Source organism: Manis javanica, chromosome 5 (assembly GCF_040802235.1).
Source record: "Manis javanica isolate MJ-LG chromosome 5, MJ_LKY, whole genome shotgun sequence".
NCBI lineage: Eukaryota > Metazoa > Chordata > Mammalia > Pholidota > Manidae > Manis > Manis javanica.
This window is the reverse complement of record NC_133160.1, coordinates 142,382,752-142,409,165: the sequence shown is the minus strand read 5'-3', so window position 1 is coordinate 142,409,165 and position 26,414 is coordinate 142,382,752. Positions and strand designations below refer to the sequence as shown.

Genomic DNA, 26,414 nt, shown 5'->3' with positions numbered 1-26,414 from the left:
CCATTCTACCAGCACTGTCAGAAATAATGACAGTGTTTATTACGGAGAGAGGCAAACTTGTCAAAATGGTACTACAGTGAGAACTCCTACCTGGGTAAATCACTATCAAAATCACATGGATGCATTTTTGAAGGTGACATTGCTAATGATATGAAAATTCTCAATGATCATTGATACAATCTTGGAGTTTGTTCACAATTCTTTACAATCTATGAATAAGGCCCAGGGGGTTAATGAATTTCTGTTTGACAACTAGGCAAACACTATCTGTTCAGAAACACATTTCTTCAATTTGGAATCTAAAGAGAAGTGAGTATCTGGCTACAGAGTGGACATCAACCATCGTTATGGGGAGGGAAGACTTTTTCAGAAGGAAGGTTGATTGACTGCTCTTTGTGCTACATTGAAGTTCCCTTTAGTTAACCACAACGTCTGTGCTTTTCTAAACAAATACTCCTCACAGAGTTTTATAATATATTGAATTCATTGCTAGAAGAGAACGAAATATAGTCAGTATTTTTAAATTGTTCTATTTCTTGAAAACTCACCCAAAGAAGAGTATAAATTAGTACAACTTTCAGAAAAGCCATGAGCATTACTAAATTTTAAATGCACACACTAAGCAGTTACATTGTTGATCCTTTGCAAAAGTTCATTTATATATATATATATATATATATACACACACAGAGATGTTCAATATAGAATTCACTCAGCAAATGCTTATCTACCAGGCACTATCCTAGGCAGTTGAGATAAAACAGTGAGCAAATGAGACAGACCCTTGCCCTAGTAGATCTCACATGCTAGTTAAAGAAGATAGACAATAAACAGTGCACAAACTGAATAGGAAAATTATATAGATGGCTAGAAAGTAGTAAGCCAATGAAAAATATAAGGTGGAGTAGGGAGTACAGGTTAAAGTTTTAAAAGGGTGGTGAGGGGTAGACCTTAATGAGATGGTATTTTAGCAAAGACCTGAAAGATGTGAGGGAATTCACCAGGCGTATGTGAAAAACTTGGAACAATCGTAGAGAGCATTAAACTGTGATATAGCCATTCAGTGGAATGCATACTATGCAACCATTAAAAAGAATGAAGTAGATCAGTGCTCTAGGTTGGGTGCCCAGGAGAAAGACTGTGGCCGGGCTTCATGTGCTGGTGTTTGACTGTGAAGTGCTCTCAGGAGCAAACCTTGCAAGAGAAGGAAGGATTGGGAAGCAGAACAGGGCTGAGGGAGAAGCTGAACTGCACTGCAGTTGAGACAGAGGCCTCAGCCTATCCCATAGGGAGCTGGGAAGTTGGGATGGCTCTTCAGACATGTTCCCCATGAATGCACAGGGCCAAGCTTTTGCATCACCAACTCCCCCATTGACCAGTCACTGTAGTACAGCCCTGGGGGAACCAATTCTCCATTGGCAAAGGGCTTTACAAAGGGAGGCATTCAGCTGACAGCTGGCAGCAGACAACACTCCCCACTGCAGCAGGAAGGATGAACACTGGTTCCAGGCTGCATACACTGCCGTCTGCATGTGCTGAGACCTCCACTGTGTATTGTGAAGTGGAAAAAAACAGGTCCAGAGCACGTATACATAGGCATATGCTTTTCTAAATTTTTCCTGAAAGGAATCACAAGAAACAAATGTTACAGTTGTTACCTTTAGAAGGGCGTAGGGAGAAGGAGATAGGAAGGCAGGGCCACTCTGAGTGTTGGAAGAACTCCAAGCGCTCCTCGTTTTGGAAGTCCTTAGGTCACAGCAAATATAATAAAACGCAGCTCCATGCCTCATTAAGTATATGACATATACAACTATATATAACATATATAACTATGTAAGAGTTTAATTTACTTGAACCTGTAGTTGACTAGTTGACCTAATATCACCTTTGAATACATTTAAGTAAATAGTACTTAATTTCTAATTTGTAGTTTTTCTTTCATGTCTGTTAGAACCAATAATATTTTTCAGGTTTTAGATATTTCCATGGCCTTTATAAGGTCCTAGACTCTATTGCCTATGATGTCAGTGGAAGCTATATAGTTTACTATATAGGGAGAAAGTATATAGTTTACTTTCTGTTGTCTATGTTTCTATACTTTTGAATTTGCTAATATTATAAATCTTTTTATTTTAATAATCAACCAGATCTATCAGGGAAGTGAGATTATGAGATTTTGTTGTCTTTTTTTACATATTCATTCATTCATTCATTTATTTATTTTGTTATCATTAATCTACAATTACATGAAAAACATTATATTTACTAGGCTCCCCCCTTCACCAAGTCCCCCCCACATACCCCTTCACAGTCACTGTCCATCAGCGTAGTAAGATGTTGTAGAATCACTACTTGTCTTCTCTGTGTTGCATAGCCCTCCCCATGCCCCCTCACGTTATACATGCTAATCGTAAGGCCCCCTTTTTTTTTCCCCGCCCTTATCCCTCCCTTCCCTCCCATTCTCTCCAGTCCCTTTCCCTTTGGTAACTGTTAGTCTATTCTTGGGTTCTGTGATTCTGCTGCTGTTTTGTTCCTTCAGTTTTTCCTTTGTTCTTATACTCCTCAGATGAGTGAAATCATTTGGTACTTGTCTTTCTTCGCCTGGCTTATTTCACTGAGCATAATACCCTCTAGCTCCATCCATGTTGTTGCAAATGGTAGGATTTGTTTTCTTCTTATGGCTGAAAAATATTCCATTGTGTATATGTACCACATCTTCTTTATCCATTCATCTACTGATGGACACTTAAGTTGCTTCCATTTCTTGCCTATTGTAAATAGTGCTGCAATAAACATAGGGGTGGATCTGTCTTTTTCAAACTGGGCTTCTGCATTCTTAGGGTAAATTCCTGTAAGCGGAATTCCTGGGTCAAATGGTATTTCTATTTTGAGCTTTTTGAGGAACCTCCATACTGCTTTCCACAATGGTTGAACTAATTTACATTCCCACCAACAGTGTAGGAGGGTTCCCCTTTCTCCGCAACCTCCCCAACATTTGTTGTTGTTTGTCTTTTGGATGGTGGTGATCCTTACTGGTGTGAGGTGATATCTCATTGTGGTTTTAATTTGCATTTCTCTGATGACTAGTGATGTGGAGCATCTTTTCATATGTCTGTTGGCCATCTGAATTTCTTCTTTGGAGAACTGTCTGTTCAGCTCCTCTGCCCATTTTTTAATTGAATTATTTGCTTTTTGTTTGTTGAGGTGCATGAGCTCTTTATATATTTTGGATGTCAACCCTTTATCGGATCTGTCATTTATGAATATATTCTCCCATACTGTAGGGTACCTTTTGGTTTTATTGATGGTGTCCTTTGCTGTACAGAAGCTTTTCAGCTTGATATAGTCCCACTTGTTCATTTTTGGTTTTGTTTCCCTTGCCCGGGGAGACATGTTCATGAAGAAGTCGCTCATGTTTATGTCCAAGAGATTTTTGCCTATGTTTTTTTCTAAGAGTTTTATGGTTTCATGACTTACATTCAGGTCTTTGATCCATTTTGAATTTACTTTTGTGTATGGGTTTAGACAGTGATCCAGTTTCATTCTCTTACATGTAGCTGTCCAGTTTTGCCAGCATCATCTGTTGAAGAGACTGTCATTTCCCCATTGTATGTCCATGGCTCCTTTATTGTATATTAATTGACCATAGATGTTTTGGTTAATGTCTGGAGTCTCTATTCTGTTCCACTGGTCTGTGGCTCTGTTCTTGTGCCAGTACCAAATTGTCTTCATTACTGTGGCTTTGTAGTAGAGCTTGAAGTTGGGGAGCGAGATCCCCTCCCACTTTATTCTTCCGTCTCAGGATTGCTTTGGCTATTCAGGGTCTTTGGTGTCTCCATATGAATTTTTGAACTATTTGTTCCAGTTTGTTGAAGAATGCTGGTAATTTGATAGGGATTGCATCAAATCTGTATATTGCTTTTTGACTATATTAATTTTGACTATATTAATTCTTCCTAGCCAAGAACATGGGATGAGTTTCCATTTGTTAGTGTCCTCTTTAATTTCTCTTAAGAGTGTCTTATAGTTTTCAGGGTACAGGTCTTTCATTTTCTTGGTTAGGTTTATTCCTAGATATTTTATTCTTTTTGATTCAATTGTGAATGGAATTGTTTTCCTGATTTCTCTTTGTATTAGTTCATTGTTAGTGTATAGGAAAGCCACAGATTTCTGTGTGTTAATTTTGTATCCTGCAACTTTGCTGTATTCCAATATCAGTTTTAGTAGTTTTGGAGTGGAGTCTTTAGGGTTTTTATGTACAATATCATGTCATCTGCAAATAGTGACAGTTTAACTTCTTCTTTACCAGTTTGGATTCCTTGTATTTCTTTGTTTTGTCTGATTGCCGTGGCTAGGACCTCCAATACTATGTTGAATAACAGTGGGGAGAGTGGGCATCCCTGTCTTGTTCCTGATCTCAGAGGAAAAGCTTTCAGCTTCTCGCTGTTCAGTATGATGTTGGCTGTGGGTTTATCATATGTGGCCTTTATTATGTTGAGGTACTTGCCCTGTATACCCATTTTGTTGAGAGTTTTTATGAATGGATGTTGAATTTTGTCGAATGCTTTTTCAGCATCTATGGAGATGATCATGTAGTTTTTGTCTTTCTTTTTGTTTATGTGGTGGATGATGTTGATGGATTTTTGAATGTTGTACCATCCTTGCATCCCTGGGTACATATTCATTTTTAAAAAGAAAACTTAAGAAAAAAAAATGAAAGAGAAGCAAATGTTTTATTAAAAGTTAAGACAATCTGAAAGGGGGAAACCCACTGAATGACGTAGCTGGTGCCCTCCTTGGGGGAGCTTTGCCATCCGGGACCAGTGGAAAGTAGAGCCATGCAAGCAGCTGGGTGCTTCCTAGAGCTGCTGATGCTCCCCTAAGTTATCTCTTGGTCAGAGGTACTCTCCCACCACCAAGTATCTTCATACTCTAGAAAGGGTGGAGCACTTCAGTGGGGTTTTGAACTTGGTGGAATTCATGAGAAGAGAGCTTGTGAAATCACAGTGTTCTTAGGGAAAAATATGAAACTGGAGGTGTATGATAGCAGCACAGTGTCTTGGGATCTGCATCCGCACAGCCAGAGATGATCCCTACAAACATCAGCCTCTGCCCGTCCAAGGCATGGTGGGGAGGGACAGGGTGAGAGGAAGGTCTCACTGCAGAGGTGCCCCTCACCCTGCTGCTTGGGCACGGTGAGGCAAGTCAAGCTAATTTCAGCATAAACCGATGTTTTAAAGATGAAGAAGCTCCTGATCAAGCATCTGATTTCCCACAAGTTATAGAAATGGGGCTAAAATGACATTTGATCAACTTTGTAAATGGCATGTAAAGCTTTCTTAATACAACCTAGTGACTGAGCATATGAGTTCTAGAATCAGAAGGACTGGGTTCAGATCCTACCTCTGCTACTTAGTGGCTTTGGGACCTTGGATGTGGAACTTCATATTATCAGGTCTCATTTTCTCAGTTGTGAAATGGGTATAATATTCCTTACCTCATAATGAGAAGATTAAATGAGATAGTTTACTGTATTAAAAATATTTAGTTCCATGCCTGGGATACAGTAAGGTCTCAATAAATGTTGACCAATACCAGGGGTTTCACATTTCTCTCCTCAGTGACCTTGCAAAATCCTGAGAGGTAGGTGTTACAAACCTTCAGTGAAGACACAAAAGGAGAGACTCAGAAAGGTCAAGTAACTCACCAAGATCACACAGCTAATAAATGACGGAACCAAAATTCCTCCACAAGACTTGTGGCTCCTAACTGTACAGCACTTTCCACTAGGGTGTAGGTAATAAACACCAGCTGATCATTTAACATTTGTTTTAAAATGATATGGTATCACAGCATTCATACAGTATTCTTATCTTTTTTATAATACCTTCTTTTTACTGCAGTAAGTCAAGAGGTGGAGAATATTCCATCTTTAGAACCGTGGTATTTGTAAGGGTTACATTTCTGTGAGGACACTAGGGTTCATGATGGCATGTAAGGAAAAAGATCCATTAACTATATCCTATAGTATTATTCCTATTTGTTATTTTTCTACGGTAGAACCTAATCAATATCTCAGAATGAATAATTTCCCAGTGGAAGTTATTATTACTTCCTTGTTCTGGGCACTAGATGTCACACTAAGTAAAGTGTTAGAAGTTATTCTTCAAAGTAGGGTGTGGTGTAGAGTCTTAACCTTAGCTATGAAAAACCATAGCTTTTTATTTCTAGTAGAATGCAGTAAAAATGTACTTTAACTAACAAAAGAGTTCAGAAAAAATAATTGTTAATCAGAAAATATAATTGTAGGAACCTTAAATAGATGCAAGTCTTTGTACATCAATTATGCCTCACTACAGTGGCTCGTGTATGTGTGTGTTCATGTGTGTGTGTGTGTGTGTGTGTGTGTGTGTGTGTGTGTGTGTGTGTGTAGGAGTAGCAGCCTATTGTCATGTCTGTTAGACACATCTCATTTATATGCACATGAAAATGGTGATTCCTTCCAGAAACAAAGTGATTTTTCTAGGGGTGGCTTACGCATACATATTTATAATCATTTGTGTTCTGAGATGGTGAGAAGCTGTTCTTCCCTAGGCAAAGAATCAGACATGGCCCTAACTTACAAGGGATACAGAAGGTCAAAAAGGAGATAATGGCAATAAGATTCTTTAAACCTTGAATGGTCTCAGGGAAGGATGTGAAGTCATCTTTCTTGTATGGTTTATGCAAAGAAGATGTAGCAGATACCTCCCAGTCTTTTCAAATGCATTTATTTCTTGATTTTAGCTCTCAGAAATCTACGTGAGAATTTAGATTAAGATTTGGATATGCATTACTTCCTTTTGGAAAATACATGTGTTTTTAAAAGATGGACTCAGTATATAACTAAGTTAGATGATTGTATCCTACAGCTTAAATGTGTTACTGGAACCCTCCTAAGTTTCTATTGAAATGCTAGAGAAGCTAGAGAGAATTCATTCAACTCAGTTTTAGCAGCTATAGTGCATCTTTTTTCCAACTAAGCCAGAAATGAATTTGAACTATGTCTAATGAGCTGCACATGAATATAGACATATATTTCTGTATGTAATTGATGTTGTAAACATTGTAAATAAATTTCTAAATGATGTATAGTGACAGGTGATTCCCAGTGATGTAATTAGTCCTTTGCCTAGTTGGTAAATATCAATGTCCTGACTATGTTAAGATTGTTCTGATAAAGTTACAACTGGTAAAAGTACTACTATTTGGGTTTGGGATACATCCATGTCTTTCTCTAATTCAGGAGTGGAGAATTGGTAATTAACAGTGCTTTCTAAGACTATATGTTTTTTTTTGGCTCTCAAATCCTGCCATGACTTGGGACTCTTCCTAATATTGCTGCTACCTTGGGTTTAACAGCTGATGTTAGCCATGGCCCTAGTGAAATCTTTCATTTCTCTCTGTGTGCTAAGGTGGTGTGAGCTGATGATGGCAGCCTGTTTCTCCTTCTAGAATTCAAACAGCCACTTAGGACCATCAGTAGACTATAAATATTTTCATTCCATTTGGGAACTCTCTAAGAAAAGCTATAGCTGCTCATCACAGGGGCCTCTGAGGAGAAAAAAAAAATCACTCCAGAATAGAATGTAGACAGTACTATTTCTCAACAGGCCAAGGGTTGTTGGGGGTGGAGAATAAGAAGTCAGCTTTGTATTTACCAAATGGTTATTGAATACCTGTTATGCTAGGCTCTGGGGAATATGGGTATTGTCCCTGCTTATATGGAGTAAAACCAGTGCCCTTCATCCCACTAACTACTTCATAGCTTGTGTCTGGAACTGCTTAAAACAGCTGTCAGAGCTGTTGGGCACCATTCCTGGTTTTCCCACTGACCTGCCTTTTGATTTTGACACATCAGCTCAAGACCCTGCACTCTTCATACTAGAGGAATGACTAACACCTTGAAAGGGCATGTTGAGGCTCACCTGATTTCAATTTTCAATTCAACAAATATTCATTGAGCATCTGCAATAGGCTAGAACTGCCAGGAATTAATAAAAATGAATGTTGTGTACCTGTCTCAAGGAGCGTAGAGAAGAGGGAAGAGGGTAAAGCAGGGACAGACACTATTCACAGATAATACCTTGAATATTATTGCTAGTGTGAGAAGCAAACAGGAGTAACAGTACATCTGGAGCACTTGACATATGTTTATCTCATTTGCACCTCACAACAACCCAGTGAAGAAGCTGAGTCATGGGGTGGTAAGGTGACTTCTCCAAGGCCACCCAGCTAGGCAGTGGCAAAGCTGAGCTCAAGCTGGACATGTGATCCCACATCCGAGGGATTGCGAAGTCTATGCTTTCAACTACTAGGCTCTCTTACAACTGGGATGCACACCTACAGCTTGAACAACTCTGCAAGATAAGCTACAGAGTTTGCAGATCATGGATTTCTGTTGTACTTAGGAACCCTGGTTTTATTTCCTAAAGGTCATGGATTGACAGCAGTCAAGGAAAAAGCAGGAGCCACACTACGGATTCACAGTGTGAATTCCGGCTCCTCTGAAGGGGCCCAACCTGATACCGAAAATGGAGACCCTCAAAGTGAGTGGTGTATTTGTTTTGGGGGCTCCTTGGACTTGGACTGTGTAATACTATGTACACAAATAGATCCCAAAATTCAGATCCACAAAACTAACTCTAAAAGGATGTTTTTCTCTCTAGTAGCTGATGTGCCCACAGATCAGAGCCCCACAGAAAGCCCATCCACTTCTCCTTCGTCAGGCTCTCAGGGCATGCTGTCAGCCATCACCAACGTGGTGCAAAACACAGTAAGTCATTAGCGGCTTCCTCTGATTTCCCTAGTGTCTTCCAGCTCCTTCTCTGGAAATCTCCACTTACCAGTGACCTAGATACATCAGAGAAAACATAGCCTTGTTCATAACTTGGGTTATGGTTTTGTTATGCTTTCTCCTGCAGAGTAGGTGTAACCCTGGCACCAAAATAATAAGGAAAAATGAAATATATTTTATGTTTAGTAGAAAGGAGTTGCTTAGAAGGAACATTTTTCAGTCTGTTGTAACAGTGTCCTTTCCAACTGTGACAAGGACAGCCCCTGGTTGGGGCAGAGGGAGGGCTCTTTCACAGGGCTGAGACCGCTGTTTTTCCTAGATGGTCTGTGTCTCTTAACCTTCCATTTGAAAAATTATAAAGCCATTCAAATTTAAAAAATGCTGGCAAGGAGTCAGGAATAACATCCCCAGAATGTTTCTGAAGTGTCTCCAGATAACTTAAGACCAACATTCTTCTGCTCCCTACCTCCCAATTCCCACTCTCCCACTTCCTTGAAAAACCCTGTTATGCACTGCCCCACCCCCACCCAGTCCCTGCCTGCCTTTTCGAGAACCTTGTTACTGGCAACAAAACACTGATGAATAATAAAAAAAGGGGAGGCACCCCACCTGAGAGGAGGCAGCTTGCCGGTCTTTAGAGTCAGGAAGAAAAGTTTATTTTCTTCTATGTGAAACCAATGAGCTGGTTTTTCTAGAAATATGGTTCATGTCCAATTTATTCATTTAATCCTTAAATAAACAAAAATGGTTTGTTTGCTTTTTTTTTAATACCCAGGGCTATCCTCGTACATAGCCCTTACTGTGTGCCAGGAGCCATGCTAGGCGCTGGGTATATACTGACAAACTAGAAAACACAATATCCGGAAAGACAGAGACAACACAACAGGCAAAGAGAGTACAATATGGGAAGAAGAGGGGTCTGGGAATGCACCCAGACTCTGGCGTTAGGGCATACAGAAATTGAAAATGATTCCTCCTTGCCTGGCTACTTGAGGACCTCTAGACTAAGTAGAAGGAAGGAGGAGCAGCAAATATTTTTGAGGAGTCAAATGGCAATACAAACCCAGTATGAGGGGTGAGTTTGTGGGGCTGTGATGGGAAGGAGCTCTTTCAATATCTCTGGGATAAGAAATGAAGTCATGGTCTCCCTGAGCAGCCGGGCAGGGCACTGGGAGTTGGTCTTCAGCATCCTCCGGTTTCTCTCTGTGTCCTCTCCACCCTCATGGTACTCCCTTTCCCAAGCTCAAGGCACCCCCTTCCAGGTCTGCCCTTACTCAGAGCCCCTGTGTCCCATTTTATTCTCTACTGAAGTAATGCATCATAGGATGTTAGGAGAAAATAAATCCCACTAGACAAAAGTGTGAATTGCTGATATCCCATTGTTCTCCCAAAGTATGTGTATCTTAAAATCTTTTTTTATAGTGTGATTATCAATTGCTTCCCAAATCCAAAAAAAAAGGTCCAAGATGGAAATGACTAATAAAGAGTATTAATTCAGTGAAATCAAATATTGCTATTGAAGCAGTATTATGTAGATTGGGAAATGCATATAGGTAATAATATAATAAAATATAATGTATGTAAATTCATGTAAGGGAGAAAGAAACCAATTTATGCATACCATTCGTTGGAGTATGTGTACATATTTTGCAATGTGGCAGAAATGCAAGTGGTGCTGTATATATGAACAGATTATGTGAATAAATCTTGGTGATTTGAACTTTTTTTAAAGGAAAACAATGCCTGGCAAAGGGATTTGCAGGGCAATAACTGTACAATAGAACAGTTTCTAAATAGAACAGTAGTATATGGAAAGCAACCTGTCTTACTTCATGAATATACTAATTATAGGCAGTCATTGCTAGTTTCTGAAAGTATGCAAGAGCCATCAGAAACAGCCTGAGGATTCTACACTCCAGCACCCTGGATTAAAGAAACCTGTAAATTGGCAAAAGTATTTGACATGTTAATAGACTGCTCCAAATAATTCTGTTATTCGGGTTAACATTTTTTCAAATGAAAATAGCAATTGGGTTCCCTATTAATTTTATGTCTTAGATACATATCTATTCATATGCACCAAGCCAGTAAAATTAATCCCAAACATTGCTTTGGTTTTTCCAAGCATCCTTTTTTAATAACATTGTATGTCCTACAAATTAAATGACATATGCTTTTCCAAGGAAAAGAAAATAGGATTAACTAAATGATAAATCTCCTGATGAGAAAAGATTGTGACTCTGTATTGATTTTAATATTTGAAAATAGCTCCCTCTAGAGCTGCTAACTGCTGCACAACAGCAAAATCAAAAGTCTAATCTCATGCAATTACCTCATCTGCAGGGTAAAAGTGTCCTAACTGGAGGCCTTGATGCTTTGGAATTCATCGGCAAAAAAACCATGAATGTCCTTGCGGAAAGTGACCCAGGTTTTAAGCGGACCAAGACACTCATGGAGAGAACTGTTTCCTTATCTCAGGTGGGATTATACACTTTTGCAATTATTTTTTTTCGGTCAATAAAGTAAATACGTTTTTATTTACCTTTTCTAATAGATACTTTAAAGCACATGCTTCAAATTCAAATGACACAAAATAGTTGGATGAAAATAATTGAGTGTCTAATACACCTTTCTCCAGCCACTTAGTTCCTCATGGAAGACAACCACTATTAACAGCTTCTTACGGAGTCTATCAGAATGACCATTTAGATATAAACAGAGGTGTATAGATATGGATATAATAGCTAATGTAGATGGATGTATGTGGCTACACTTAGACACACACACATATTATACATGTATACTTTTTGACCAAATGGCAGCACACTAATCACACTCGTTTGTGCCTTTGCTTTATTTGCTTCAGGAATTTCTGAAGATTATCCTATTTATGCCATTTGTCTTAGTCCATTCAGGTTGTTATAACAGAATACCATAGCCTGGGTGGCCTTTAAGCAACAAGCATTTACTTCTCATAGTTCCATAGACTGGGAAGTCCAAGATCAAGGTGCCAGATTCATTGTCTGCTGAGAGCCCACTTCTTGATTCACAGAAAGCTATCTTCTCTGCGCATCCTCACACAGTGGATGGAGCAAGGGAGCTCTCCAGAGTCTCTTGAATAAGGGCACTAACCTCATTATGCAGGCTCCCCCTTCCTGACCTAATCACCTCCCAAAGTCCCCCACCTCCAAATACCATAACATTGGGGGTTAGCTTTCAACACATGAATTTGGGAGGGGCGGGGAGCACAGGTATTCAGCCCATTGCATGTATTCCAGCTCTGCCACTTTGTAGCTGCATGCCACTGAGCAGGGTATTAACCCTTCTATGCCTCAGTTTACTCATCTGTACATTGTGGGTAACATCAGTACCTACCAACAGCTTTGTTGTGAGGATTAAATGAGTTAGAATAGAAACTGACTTCTAGTAAGCATTCAGGAATGTTAGCTATTGTTGCCATTATTTCGTGTCAATATAATAGGTGGAAATGATATCTCATTAAAATTTTAATTTATATTTCTGCTATATCTGCAGACAGATGAACAGCTTAAGGATGGGCTTCTCTCACACTTTCATCTGTGAAGTTTTCCAACCCTCTTTGAGAAATATGGTATCAATCTATGTTTGGCTTACTTACAGTAGTCAAGAAAATTAAAAATAATATTTATCTTGTTTTCCAAGTACAAAACTCTAATACTGAACTTGCTTTTTCAGATGGCACATGCCCAGCTCATACCCTACAGTGTAAGCATGTCCCTTATCCTCTTCCTTCTTAAGAGTCTGATACACTGGGTCTCTGTGCCCTTTATGCAACAAATGTGGAGGGGCTGATGCAGCAGTGGATTTTGTAACTTTCACAGGCAGAGCGAGCATAGCTCCTCCTGGCACAGGGCTGGGAAGCCAGGAAGGAGCCATCATTGACAACATGTCAGTGACCCTTCCTGAAGACCTTTGGTCTTAAGCTGTTCGTCTGTCTCTTTCTGAATAACCCGCACATAGCCATGCTGATATTATAACCCAGGTAGGGACTTGGCAAGATCATCCAAACCACCAAGCTGCTGGTCTTTAAAAAGATTTGTATTAACCAGGTAATTAATGCTACATGTTGTAAAAATAAAGAAAGAAAGAAAACCAAACAAAACAAAAATAAAAAACCCCAACCCCAGTATCATTGCAGCTTACAACAAAAATATCTTTCACACCTGCAGTGCGAGTGTCCTGTTCGGGCTCTCTCCTGAGCCCACAGCTTGTGGCTCTGCCAGTCTGAAATCCTTTACTTCCGCATGGAAAGGGGAAGAAAAGATGCAGAGGGCCATGTGGGACAATTTTAAGACTAGCCCTGGAAATGTCACACATCACCTGTATCCTCATTCCTCTGGCCAAAATGTATCACAGAAGTCCACCTAATTCAATTCGTAGAGTGGGGTGGGGAGGCTGAGAAATACAGTTCAGCTACGTGTCTAGGAGGAAAAGGCTACCTGGTGAGCACATAGGAATATCTTTGCCACAAGATTATATATATATGTATGTATAAAGACAGACAAATCAAAACCTCTGGAGACCAAGAGATCTTAAATGACTTATTGAGCCTTTGCAGCTGCAGCAACAAGCTGTCAGCCCTGGGACAGGAAGTTGTGCTTCACCAGTAGCAAAGCCAGTTCACAGAAACAATTTGTCCTCCGGACACAAGAAGTAGGGCACATTTGTGAGGCATTTCAAGGAAAGGAAGTTCTCTAAATTCACATTGGCTGCAGATAAGGTGGGTTAACTTGAAGCAAGGAGAGTCTGGGGATACATGGTTGGTCCAGAGAGAAGGCTGTGAAATGCTTGTTGATGATGGTCAGGCACTCTTCACGCTCAGGAAGGTTTCAGTGATTCTGAGAACCTTATAGATGATTGTTGAAATGACTTCATCCAGGAACACAAGAGTTTTGATTAGCTATGGCCCACAACTATTGGCTGATTACCTTCCCTTGTCTCTCTCCCCCATTCTCCAGCCTTTGTGTCACTTAATTTTAAGACATCTCAAAATCTTTCCTTATCAGTATGTATATTCCATATATTATATATACACACATACATACATATAAAATATATTATATATACACACATACATACATATAAACATATATGTGTGTATATATACATGTATAAATATATGTATATATAAATTTGATTTTAGTTAAGAGGGTGATAATGTGGGGAAAAATATAACCAGGTCCAGAAAATGGCTAACTCTATGGCTTCCTGAGCTTAGGTTTATACACCTGTAAAATGAAGAACTGGACCTTGTCAGTTGCCCAGATTACTGTAGTTTTGCACCTCCTTCACAAATCTTATCACATCTGCATGCAATCTACTGCTAAAATTTAAGTAGCAATGTTCATAGAAATTTATCGTCAATGAATCCACACTTTGCCATCTGCAGCATCTATTTTAATTACGCACCTGAAACACATCCAAAACGTGTGGTACACAACATTCTAGGGCATACTTGGGTGTCACCTATAATTCACATCATCACCACGGCACTACCAACTTTAATCTCCTTCTGAACAGCAGTTTTTCACTCATGCATTCATCTATTCATTCATTCCACAAATGCACTTTGAATGTCCGCTCTATGCCAGGCACCTTTCCAAGCACTTGAAATACAGTAGTAACCAAAATGGATAAAAATCCCTGTCCTTAAGTTTTCTTTCCAGTGAGGAAAGAAAGAATCAACATTACTTAGTATTTTAGAAGATGATGAGTGCTGTGCAGGAAAAACAAAAAAAGGGAAGGAAGAAGATAATCAGGAATGTGGGAGTGAGGGACAGGTTAAGTATTAAATTGGGTGGGTGGGATGGTCTTATGGAGATGATAACATTTGAGCAAATACTTGAAGGAGATGAGGGGCTCGACCATGCAGACATTGGGGTGAAGCACATTCCATGCAGAAGGCAGCATGTGCAAAGGCCCTGAGGCAGAAGCATCTGCTATGAAGGAGAAGTCACAAGGCTAGTATGTGGTAGGAGAGGAAGGAGTAAGCCAGGATGGGAGTTAGTGATGAAGAGGCCAGACTGGTGATGAGGAGCAGGGAGGGCAGGTCACAGAGGGCATTTGGAAGGCCGTTGGGCTTTACTGTTAGTGAAACAGGGAAATCATTGCAGCGTTTTGAAGAGAGGGGTGACAAGATCTCACTTTAAAAGCATCACTCCAGTGAGTATGCTGAAAAATAGACTGGGTAGAGAGGAGGGCCACGGCAGGGAGACCAGTCAGCGTGTGGATCAGTCTAGGTTCTCCCCGAAGCAGTGCGAGGATTTTGTTAGCTGTAGTGCCTACATGAGAGAAAAATAGATGTGCGGAGGGGTAAGAAGGCTGGGAGAGCCAGCAGACCAAGGTGCAAATTCAACACATGAGGAGGATTGGAAGAGAAGATGGTGTGGGAACATCCTAGACTGCCCTGCTGTCTAAGCAAAGTTTGGCTTTGAAGTTTGCTCAAGGACAGAATTTGCAGTTAATCCTGTCATAACAGTTAAAACTTTCCCAGTGTACATAAATTTACTCATTATAGAAGATTTGGACATTTTAGAAAATAAGAAAATCGCATGTTGAAAACGCTTCAGTTGGAGACCACCGTTCAGCTTTGGTTTTGCTTCTTTCCTCTGCTATTCCCAGGCATCAAATTTTGGCTTTGTCTTATCACATATGTAAAAAACTAAAATTCATAGTGGAATATTACATAAGAACTGTCCATGGAATCAATCCAAAACATCTTTTTTGTTTTTTTTGAGTAGAAATAAAATTTTATTTTGTCAGACCAAAATTGTAGGATTTATTTGTTCAGCAGCTAATGCTAATTTAATTAATTGAGTGAGTATGATGGGTGCATGAAAAAAATCATTGTTCTATTCCAGTGGATTGGTTTGGTTTTCTATATTTCCAGCCAAGGTTATCGATTAGGCATCTGCCAAAAAGAATATATGACATCTTTTTTTTAAGAGTACAGTTTAATGTATTTTGTCAATATGTACAGTTGTGTATTCATCACTAGAATCTAGATATAGAACATTTCCATCACCTCAGAAAGTTTCCTTATGCTTATTATATTAATCCTCTCTCCCATTTGCAGCCCCTGGTAACCACTGACCTGCTTTCTGTCACTAGTTTTGGTTTTTCTAGAATTTTGTGTGAACAAAATCATACAATGAGTTGTTTTTGTTTTGGCTTCTTTCACATAGCATAGTGCTTTTGAGATTCATCCATGTTGCTGCATGTCTCAGTCGTTTATCCTTTTGTATTGCTTAGTAGTAGGAGTACTCAACAATATGGATATACCAGAATTTATTAACGTTTTGATGAACATTTTCTCATTTTTTAATTGATTTTTTTAATTGATATTTTTTATTAAGGTATCATTGGTATACATTCTTATGAAGGTTTCATATGAAAAACAATGTGGTTACTGCATTCACCCACATTATCGAGTCCCCGCTCATACCACATTGCAGTCATTGTCCATCAGTGTAGTAAGATGCCACGAAGTCACTACTTGTCTTCTCTGTGCTACACTGTCTTCCCCATGATCCCCCCACACCACAAAACATCATTTTTAAAGAAATTTCCAAGTGATTAAAACCTATTCTTCACAAATGACAATTGTCACCTGCCCCACATCTTAGGCAGCAAATGAGGCTTTCAAGCTTAGACCTAGTGTTCAAACATTGTGTGTTTCTGCAGATGTTAAGGGAAGCCAAGGAGAGAGAGAAGCAGAGACTGGCACAGCAGCTTCCGGCCAAGAGGACTGCACACTACGGAATGCTGTTTGATGAATATCAAGGCTTGTCACACCTGGAAGCGCTGGAAATTCTGTCCAATGAAAGTGAAAGTAAGGTACGTCTGCTCCAGTCATTTGAAACAACACATTCGCTAATGTGCTTTCTTACACAGAAAAGAAACTGGGAAAATCTGCTTTAAAATATCTCATTTCTAGAGCCGCATGATTATTGTGCTAAGGTCATGAATACTTTACAGCCTGATAACCACCTCATGTTCCAGATTATTTCTTCTCTGTCATGGGCTAAGCTATTACCCCTCCTCAGCCCCAAGAGGGCCAGCACAGTAAAAGTCGTCACTACCCCCACCTCATGGTGCAAAAAGCTGCCTAAAACTTGACTGTCGGGCTGCTGTTCCTGTGACATAGTGCCCAGATCAGAGATGCCCTACCAGGCCTCATCTTCATTCCTACCCAATGAAAGCAATCAGCTGAGGTTTCTTCCATACTACAGGGTTTTAACACATTTAGTTTAATGGGCTGTATAATTATTTATCCACTCATTTGTTAGAATACCTGAGCCACAAAGGGCAGGATTATTTTGCAGGGGGTCAAAGTTCCTTTTGAGAATGGTCCTCAAAGCAACCTACGAATTACCTAACAGCCCTGCACATTCACTTTCCCCCCTCCCCCACTGTGATCCCAGGAAACAAAACTTGAATAGAAGAAATCAGCAGGGGTTGATGATTTTTACATACAGCCCTTTTGTGTGACTGTCAGGCTCACTGTCCCTGGGGTATTGTTGCAGTGGAGGCCAAGAACCATGCCCTCTGGACTTCCTGTGAGGGCCTCTGGGCAATCCTAGTGACTGCCAGGAAGATGAACTTAGAAGTGAACCTTAGAATGGAGAAGTGATTTTTTACTGTCTCCACGCCATAACCTCTCATACCTGGACTTTGAGGAAGTTGAGACATTCTTGATGCCCATCTAAGAGGGGAAACATGACCCCCACCACACCACAAGCAGCCAAGAACCAACAGGCTGGAGACACCCCACCTCTGCATTGCTGACTTATATATTTCTACATGTGTTTCTTTCCTTTTTGTTATCAGGAGCCATCTGTGACAGTCTTGTGTTTAAACTGTTGAAAGATAATTTTTTTAAAAAGCAAAATCATGACTCTTAGACAGATACTCAATGAACACAAGTAAAAATTTTTATTTAGATCATTAATTAAATGAAGGAACCAGACAGATTGTTATCACTGATTCAAAGGTAAAGCCAAAGCATAAATTTATGTGAAGTCAAGCTATTTTGAAATGAATGTGCAAATGGACACAAACCCGGATTTTGCACAGAAGGGGAGATTGTCCACTGGACAAAATTCATTTACATGTCTATAGACAAGAATTATTTTGCACTGCTATGAGTTATTTACAATTTACAGAGCTGTAAAATTGATCCCACAGGATCAAAATCTGATCATCTGATAAGGTGTTCTATAGAAAATAGTATTTGACTGAAGCACAGATTTTTCCCTATAAAAGCTGGTCTTGAAGGGAGCCAAGATGGCGGCGTGAGTAGAGCAGTGGAAATCTCCTCCCAAAAACACATAGAGCTATGAAAATATAACAAAGAAAAATCTTCCTAAAATAGAGACCACAGGACACAGGACAACATCCAGACCACATCCACACCTGCAAGAACCCAGCGCCTTGTGAAGGGGGTAAGATACAAGCCCCAGCCCGGCGGGACCCGAGCGCCCCTCCCCCCGGCTCCCGGCGGGTGGAGAGAAACCGGAGCAGTTTTTTTTTTGGCGAGCGCTTTTTGGAAGCCTTAGAGGGACGGGCCCCCGTTGCTGGGGAGGCAGGGTGGCGGGACCGGTGAGGAGGTGCCTGGGAACAGCGCCGGAGGACAAAGAATATCCCGCGTTTCTCCCTGCGAGACCTGGGGGCGGGTGCCTGAGACCGGTGCCTGAGGACGGAGGAGGTCGCGCGTTTTTCCCCTGTTTTTTTTTCTCTTTATGGCAAGCGCTTTTTGGAAGCCTTGAAGGGACGGGGACCCCAGTGCTAGGGAGGCACGGTGGCGGGACTGGTGAGCGGGTGGCTGGGACCGGCGCCTGAGGACAAAGAATATCCCCCGTTTTTCCCTGCGGGACCGGTGGGCGGGTGCCTGAGACCGGCACTTGAGGACAGAGGAAATCGCGCGTTTTTCCCCTTTTTTTTTTCTCTTTTCTGCGAGTGCTTTTTGGAAGCCTAAAAGGGACAGGGACCCCGGTGCTAGGGAGGCAGGGCGGCGGGACTGGTGAGCGGGTGCCTGGGACCGGCACCTGAGGACAAAGAATATCCCGCATTTTTCCCTGTGGGACCGGTGGGTGGGTGCCTGAGACCAGCACCTGAGGACGGAAGAAATCGCGCGTTTTTCCCCTTTTTTTTCTCTCTTTTTGCCAAGTGCTTTTTGGAAGCCTTGAAGGGACAGGGACCCCGGTGCTAGGGAGGCAGGGCGGCAGGACTGGTGAGCGGGTGCGTGGGACCAGTGCCTGAGGACAAAGAATATTGAGCGTTCCTTCCCTGCGGGACCGGTGGGTGGGTGCTTTTTGGAAGCCTTGAAAGGACAGGGACCCTGGTGCTAGGGAGACAGGGCAGCAGGACCAGTGCGCGGGTGCCTGGGACCGGCACCTGAGGAAAAAAAAAAAAAAAATCGCGTGTTTTTTCTTTTTTTTTTCCTTTCTGTTCCCTCTCTCATTGTTGCTGTTGTTGTTTTGGTTTGGAGAGTGCTTTTTGGAAATCTTAAAGGGGCAGGACAGGTCACTTAGACCAGAAGCAGGGAATCTGGGGATCTCTGGGCACTCTAACCCCCTGGGCAGCAGGGAGCACAGAGGCCCCTTACGGAGATAAATAGTCTCCTGGCCGCTCCCCCTCTAACGGGGCTCCACCATTTTGGAGGAACAGCCCCAGCCAGGCCAAGCCCACAGCAACAGTGGAGATAAACCCCAAAGCAACTGGGCAGGAAGCAGAAGCCCTGTCTGCGCACAGCTGCCCAGCACAAGCCACTAGAGGTCGCTATTCTCCCAGGAAAAGGCTACAAACCAACAAGAAGGGAAGCTCTTCCAGCGGTCACTTGTACCAGCTCTGCAGACTATCTCTATCACCATGAAAAGGCAAAACTACAGGCAGACAAAGATCACAGAGACAACACCTGAGAAGGAGACAGACCTAACTAGTCCTCCTGAAAAAGAATTCAAAATAAAAATCATGAACATGCTGACAGAGATGCAGAAAAAAATGCAAGAGCAATGGGATGAGATGCAGAGAAAAATGCAAGAGCAGTGGGATGAGATGCAGAGAAAAATGCAAGAGCAGTGGGATGAAGTCCGGAAGGAGATCACAGATGTCAGGAAAGAGATCACAGAAGTGAAACAATCCCTGGAAGGATTTATAAGCAGAATGGATAAGATGCAAGAGGCCATTGAAGGAATAGAAGCCAGAGAACAGGAACGTATAGAAGCTGACATAGAGAGAGATAAAAGGATCTCCAGGAATGAAACAACACTAAGAGAAATATGTGACCAATACAAAAGGAAAAACATTCGTATTATAGGGATACCAGAAGAGGAAGAAAGAGGAAAAGGGATAGAAAGGGTCTTTGAAGAAATAATTGCTGAAAACTTCCCCAAACTGGGGGAGGAAATAATCGAACAGACCATGGAATTATACAGAACCCCCAACAGAAAGGATCCAAGGAGGACAACACCAAGACACATAATAATTAAAATGGCAAGGATCAAGGACAAGGAAAGAGTTTTAAAGGCAGCTAGAGAGAAAAAGGTCACCTATAAAGGAAAACCAATCAGGCTAACATCAGACTTCTCAACAGAAACCCTACAGGCCAGAAGAGAATGGCATGATATACTTAATGCAATGAAACAGAAGGGCCTTGAACCAAGGATACTGTATCCAGCACGACTATCATTTAAATATGATGGTGGGATCAAACAATTCCCAGACAAGCAAAAGCTGAGGGAATTTGCTTCCCACAAACCACCTCTACAGGGCATCCTACAGGGACTGCTCTAGATGGGAGCACCCCTAAAAAGAGCACAGAACAAAACACACAACATATGAAGAAGGGAGGAGGAGGAATAAGAAGGGAGAGAAGAAAAGACTCTCCAGACAGTGTATATAACAGCTCAATAAGCCAGCTAAGTTAGGCAGTAAGATACTAAAGAAGCTAACCTTGAACCTTTGGTAACCACGAATCTAAAGCCTGCAATGGCAATAAGTACATATCTTTCAATAGTCACCCTAAATGTAAATGGACTTAATGCACCAATCAAAAGACATAGAGTAATAGAATGGATAAAAAAGCAAGACCCATCTATATGCTGCTTACAAGAAACTCACCTTAAACCCAAAGATAAGCATAGACTAAAAGTCAAGGGATGGAAAAACATATTTCAGGCAAACAACAGTGAGAAGAAAGCAGGGGTTGCAGTACTAATATCAGACAAAATAGACTTCAAAACAAAGAAAGTAACAAGAGATAAAGAAGGCCACTACATAATGATAAAGGGCTTAGTCCAACAAGAGGATATAACCATTCTAAATATATATGCACCCAATACAGGAGCACCAGCATATGTGAAGCAAATACTAACAGAACTAAAGAGGGAAATAGACTGCAATGCATTCATTGTAGGAGACTTCAACACACCACTCACCCCAAAGGATAGATCCACCGGGCAGAAAATAAGTAAAGACACACAGGCACTGAACAACACACTAGAACAGATGGACCTAATAGACATCTATAGAACTTTACATCCAAAAGCAACAGGATATACATTCTTCTCAAGTGCACATGGAACATTCTCCAGAATAGACCACATACTAGCTCACAAAAAGAGCCTCAGTAAATTCCACAATATTGAAATTCTACCAACCAATTTTTCAGACCACAAAGGTATGAAAGTAGAAATAAATTCTACAAAGAAAACAAAAAGGCTCACAAACACATGGAGGCTTAACAACATGCTACTAAATAATCAATGGATCAATGAACAAATCAAAATAGAGATCAAGGAATATATAGAAACAAATGACAACAACAACACTAAGCCCCAACTTCTGTGGGATGCAGCGAAAGCAGTCTTAAGAGGAAAGTATATAGCAATCCAGGCACACTTGAAGAAGGAAGAACAATCCCAAATGAATAGTCTAACATCACAATTATTAAAACTGGAAAAAGAAGAACAAATGAGGCCTAAAGTCAGCAGAAGGAGGGACATAATAAAGATCAGAGAAGAAATAAACAAAATTGAGAAGAATAAAACAATAGCAAAAATCAACGAAACCAAGAGCTGGTTCTTTGAGAAAATAAACAAAATAGATAAGCCTCTAGCCCAACTTATTAAGAGAAAAAGAGAGTCAACACAAATCAACATAATCAGAAATGAGAATGGAAAAATCACGACAGACTCCACAGAAATACAAAGAATTATTAAAGACTACTATGAAAACCTATATGCCAACAAGCTGGAAAACCTAGAAGAAATGGACAACTTCCTAGAAAAATACAACCTCCCAAGACTGACCAAGGAAGAAACACAAAAGTTAAACAAACCAATTACAAGCAAAGAAATTGAAACAGTAATCAAAAAACTACCCAAGAACAAAACCCCGGGGCCGGACGGATTTACCTCGGAATTTTATCAGACACACAGAGAAGACATAATACCCATTCTCCTTAAAGTGTTCCACAAAATAGAAGAAGAGGGAATACTCCCAAACTCATTCTATGAAGCCAACATCACCCTAATACCAAAACCAGGCAAAGACCCCACCAAAAAAGAAAATTACAGACCAATATCCCTGATGAACGTAGATGCAAAAATACTCAATAAAATATTAGCAAACAGAATTCAACAGTATATCAAAAGGATCATACACCATGACCAAGTGGGGTTCATCCCAGGGATGCAAGGATGGTACAACATTCGAAAATCCATCAACATCATCCACCACATCAACAAAAAGAAAGACAAAAACCACATGATCATCTCCATAGATGCTGAAAAAGCATTTGACAAAATTCAACATCCATTCATGATAAAAACTCTCAGCAAAATGGGAATAGAGGGCAAGTACCTCAACATAATAAAGGCCATATATGATAAACCCACAGCCAGCATTATACTGAACAGCGAGAAGCTGAAAGCATTTCCACTGAGATCGGGAACCAGACAGGGATGCCCACTCTCCCCACTGTTATTTAACATAGTACTGGAGGTCCTAGCCACGGCAATCAGACAAAACAAAGAAATACAAGGAATCCAGATTGGTAAAGAAGAAGTTAAACTGTCACTATTTGCAGATGATATGATACTGTACATAAAAAACCCTAAAGACTCCACTCCAAAACTACTAGAACTGATATCGGAATACAGCAAAGTTGCAGGATACAAAATCAACACACAGAAATCTGTAGCTTTCCTATACACTAACAACGAATCAATAGAAAGAGAAATCAGGAAAACAATTCCATTCACCATTGCATCAAAAAGAATAAAATACCTAGGAATAAACCTAACCAAGGAAGTGAAAGACTTATACTCTGAAAACTACAAGTCACTCTTAAGAGAAATTAAAGGGGACACTAATAAATGGAAACTCATCCCATGCTCATGGCTAGGAAGAATTAATATCGTCAAAATGGCCATCCTGCCGAAAGCAATATACAAATTTGATGCAATCCCTCTCAAATTACCAGCAACATTCTTCAATGAATTGGAACAAATAATTCAAAAATTCATATGGAAACACCAAAGACCCCGAATAGCCAAAGCAATCCTGAAAAAGAAGAATAAAGTAGGGGGGATCTCACTCCCCAACTTCAAGCTCTACTACAAAGCCATAGTAATCAAGACAATTTGGTACTGGCACAAGAACAGAGCCACAGACCAGTGGAACAGATTAGAGACCCCAGAAATTAACCCAAACATATATGGTCAATTAATATTTGATAAAGGAGCCATGGACATACAATGGCAAAATGACAGTCTCTTCAACAGATGGTGCTGGCAAAACTGGACAGCTACATGTAGGAGAATGAAACTGGACCATTGTCTAACCCCATATACAAAGGTAAACTCAAAATGGATCAAAGACCTGAATGTAAGTCACGAAACCATTAAACTCTTGGAAAAAAACATAGGCAAAAACCTCTTAGACATAAACATGAGTGATCTCTTCTTGAACATATCTCCCCGGGCAAGGAAAACAACAGCAAAAATGAGCAAGTGGGACTACATTAAGCTGAAAAGCTTCTGTACAGCGAAAGACACCATCAATAGAACAAAAAGGAACCCTACAGTATGGGAGAATATATTTGAAAATGACAGATCTGATAAAGGCTTGACGTCCAGAATATATAAAGAGCTCACACGCCTCAACAAACAAAAAACAAATAACCCAATTAAAAAATGGGCAGAGGAACTGAACAGACAGTTCTCCAAAAAAGAAATACAGATGGCCAAGAGACACATGAAAAGATGCTCCACATCGCTAATTATCAGAGAAATGCAAATTAAAACTACAATGAGGTATCACCTCACACCAGTAAGGATAGCTGCCATCCAAAAGACAAACAACAACAAATGTTGGCGAGGCTGTGGAGAAAGGGGAACCCTCCTACACTGCTGGTGGGAATGTAAATTAGTTCAACCATTGTGGAAAGCAGTATGGAGGTGCATCAAAATGCTCAAAACAGACCTACCATTTGACCCAGGAATTCCACTCCTAGGAATTTACCCTAAGAACGCAGCAATCAAGTTTGAGAAAGACAGATGCACTCCTATGTTTATCGCAGCACTATTTACAATAGCCAAGAATTGGAAGCAACCTAAATGTCCATCTGTAGATGAATGGATAAAGAAGATGTGGTACATATACACAATGGAATACTACTCAGCCATAAGAAGTGGAAAAATCCAACCATTTGCAGCAACATGGATGGAGCTGGAGAGTATTATGCTCAGTGAAATAAGCCAAGCGGAGAAAGAGAAATACCAAATGATTTCACTCATCTGAGGAGTATAGGAACAAAGGAAAAACTGAAGGAACAAAACAGCAGCAGAATTACAGAACCCAAAAATGGACTAACAGGTACCAAAGGGAAAGGAACTGGGGAGGATGGGTGGGCAGGGAGGGATAAGGGGGGGGAAGAAGAAGGGGGGTATTAAGATTAGCATGCATGGGGGGGAGGGAGAAAGGGGAGGGTGGGCTGCACAACACAGAGAGGACAAGTAGTGACTCTACCACATTTTGCTAAGCTGATGGACAGTAACCGTAATGTGGTTGTTAGGGGGGACCTGATATAGGGGAGAGCATAGTAAACATAGTATTCTTCAGGTAAGTGTAGATTAAAAATTTAAAAAAAAAAAAAAAAAGAAAGAAAGAAAGAAAAGGGGGATTACTCCTTAACAGGATAAAACTATTGGTAAATCAAAGATCAACGCATGCTTTAAATATCCTTAATGTTGATCACTTAAAGGGTGTCAGATGATCAGCTATGGAGGTACTCTTTTCTGATAATATTCCTTTCTCTTAATTAAAAAAAAAAAAAAAAAAAGCAGTTACTGTGTGCTGACCTCCAATGAGTTCTGCACAGTGGTATAGAGGGCATGTCAAAGTGTGGGCAAAGGGTCTGTTTGTTTCTACGCAGAAGATCAAGGCCTAGCTTGGATACCCAGAAAATGAACTAAGATACGATATGAGGAGGAGCTTCCGGCATCAGCACTCTCTGGAGGACTCGTGCCGGGGGATGATCATCAAAAAGCCTCCACAGGGATCCGGACGATGCTGCGGTTGTGGCTGCATCCAGCCCACCATCTCCTGGACTTGCCATGAGAAGGAGGAGGGAGATGTCTAGGCTGGCATGTGCATACAGTGAGACAACGAATTTGACCGGATCTGTCTGTTGGAACTCAACCAGGAGTTGGGAGGGGTGCAAGTTGTAGCACCCCAAAATCTCATGACTATAGACTATCTATGGTTAAAAGAACATATGGGATGTGAACAGATCCCAGAAATGGGCTGCTTTAATTTGTCTGATGGTTCAAGTACAGTTGGAAAATATCCATCATATCATAGATAAATTTTCACAAATGCCTAGGGTGCCTAAATGGTTTTCTTGGCTTCACTGGAGATGGCTGGTAATTATAGATTTGCTTTGTTTATGTCACCGTATTCCTATTATGTCAATATGTGTGTGCAAATTAGTTAGTAGTTTAAAACCTATACATACTTAAGGTACTATACAAGAAGATATGTCAAAGAAATAATCAATCCTCCCAAGTTTCCTTCATATGCTACATCTATAGCTTTTCTTCTTCCTTCCTAATTACAAACTTTAAATAGAATTCGTGCCTCATATCGAATTTACCGAGTATCATAATTCCTCCAGGTGGTAAAGATACCTCGAGACAAGTGCTGGGCATAGAAGCCACAGGGCATAAATCTGCAAAGAAGTAAAAAGCTAACCTTTGCAAACAATATGGCTTCTCTCTCACTTACCAACTTTACATTTCCCTGTATGGCCCCGGAAGATGACTGGTTAGCCAGAGACGGGTAAGATTCCTCAAGGGAGGAACAACCTAAGACAGGCACAGTCGCAGGGGGGCCATCAGGTGAGAATTTGGGGATCAACAGAGGTGAGGCTCAGAACCTCACCCCCCCTGTTTTGAGAGAAATCTTCTGCATCCGTGGATGTTTTGCTGCCCTTGTCTAGCCTGGATTAATACTTAGTCCATAGGCACACACCTGA

At 40.7% G+C, this 26,414-nt stretch overlaps 1 protein-coding gene across 11 annotated transcripts in view; it reads left to right on the top strand.

Moving 5' to 3' along the window:
• Window positions 1-26,414, top strand: part of FAM114A1 (family with sequence similarity 114 member A1) — a 111,341-nt gene that overhangs the window by 23,296 nt on the left and 61,631 nt on the right. For 10 of the 11 annotated variants that reach the window (XR_012131760.1, XR_012131761.1, XR_005057077.2 and 7 more), the window contains exons 4-7: window positions 8,475-8,588; window positions 8,709-8,815; window positions 11,180-11,314; window positions 16,559-16,711. Coding sequence is in view for 8 of the 11 variants with exons in the window: in XM_073237735.1 (XP_073093836.1) it covers window positions 8,475-8,588; window positions 8,709-8,815; window positions 11,180-11,314; window positions 16,559-16,711 (509 nt within the window). In the remaining 3 variants the exon portion in view is untranslated. The remainder of the gene's footprint in view (window positions 1-8,474; window positions 8,589-8,708; window positions 8,816-11,179; window positions 11,315-16,558; window positions 16,712-26,414) is intronic. The other variant, XM_037002659.2, reaches the window with a different exon arrangement.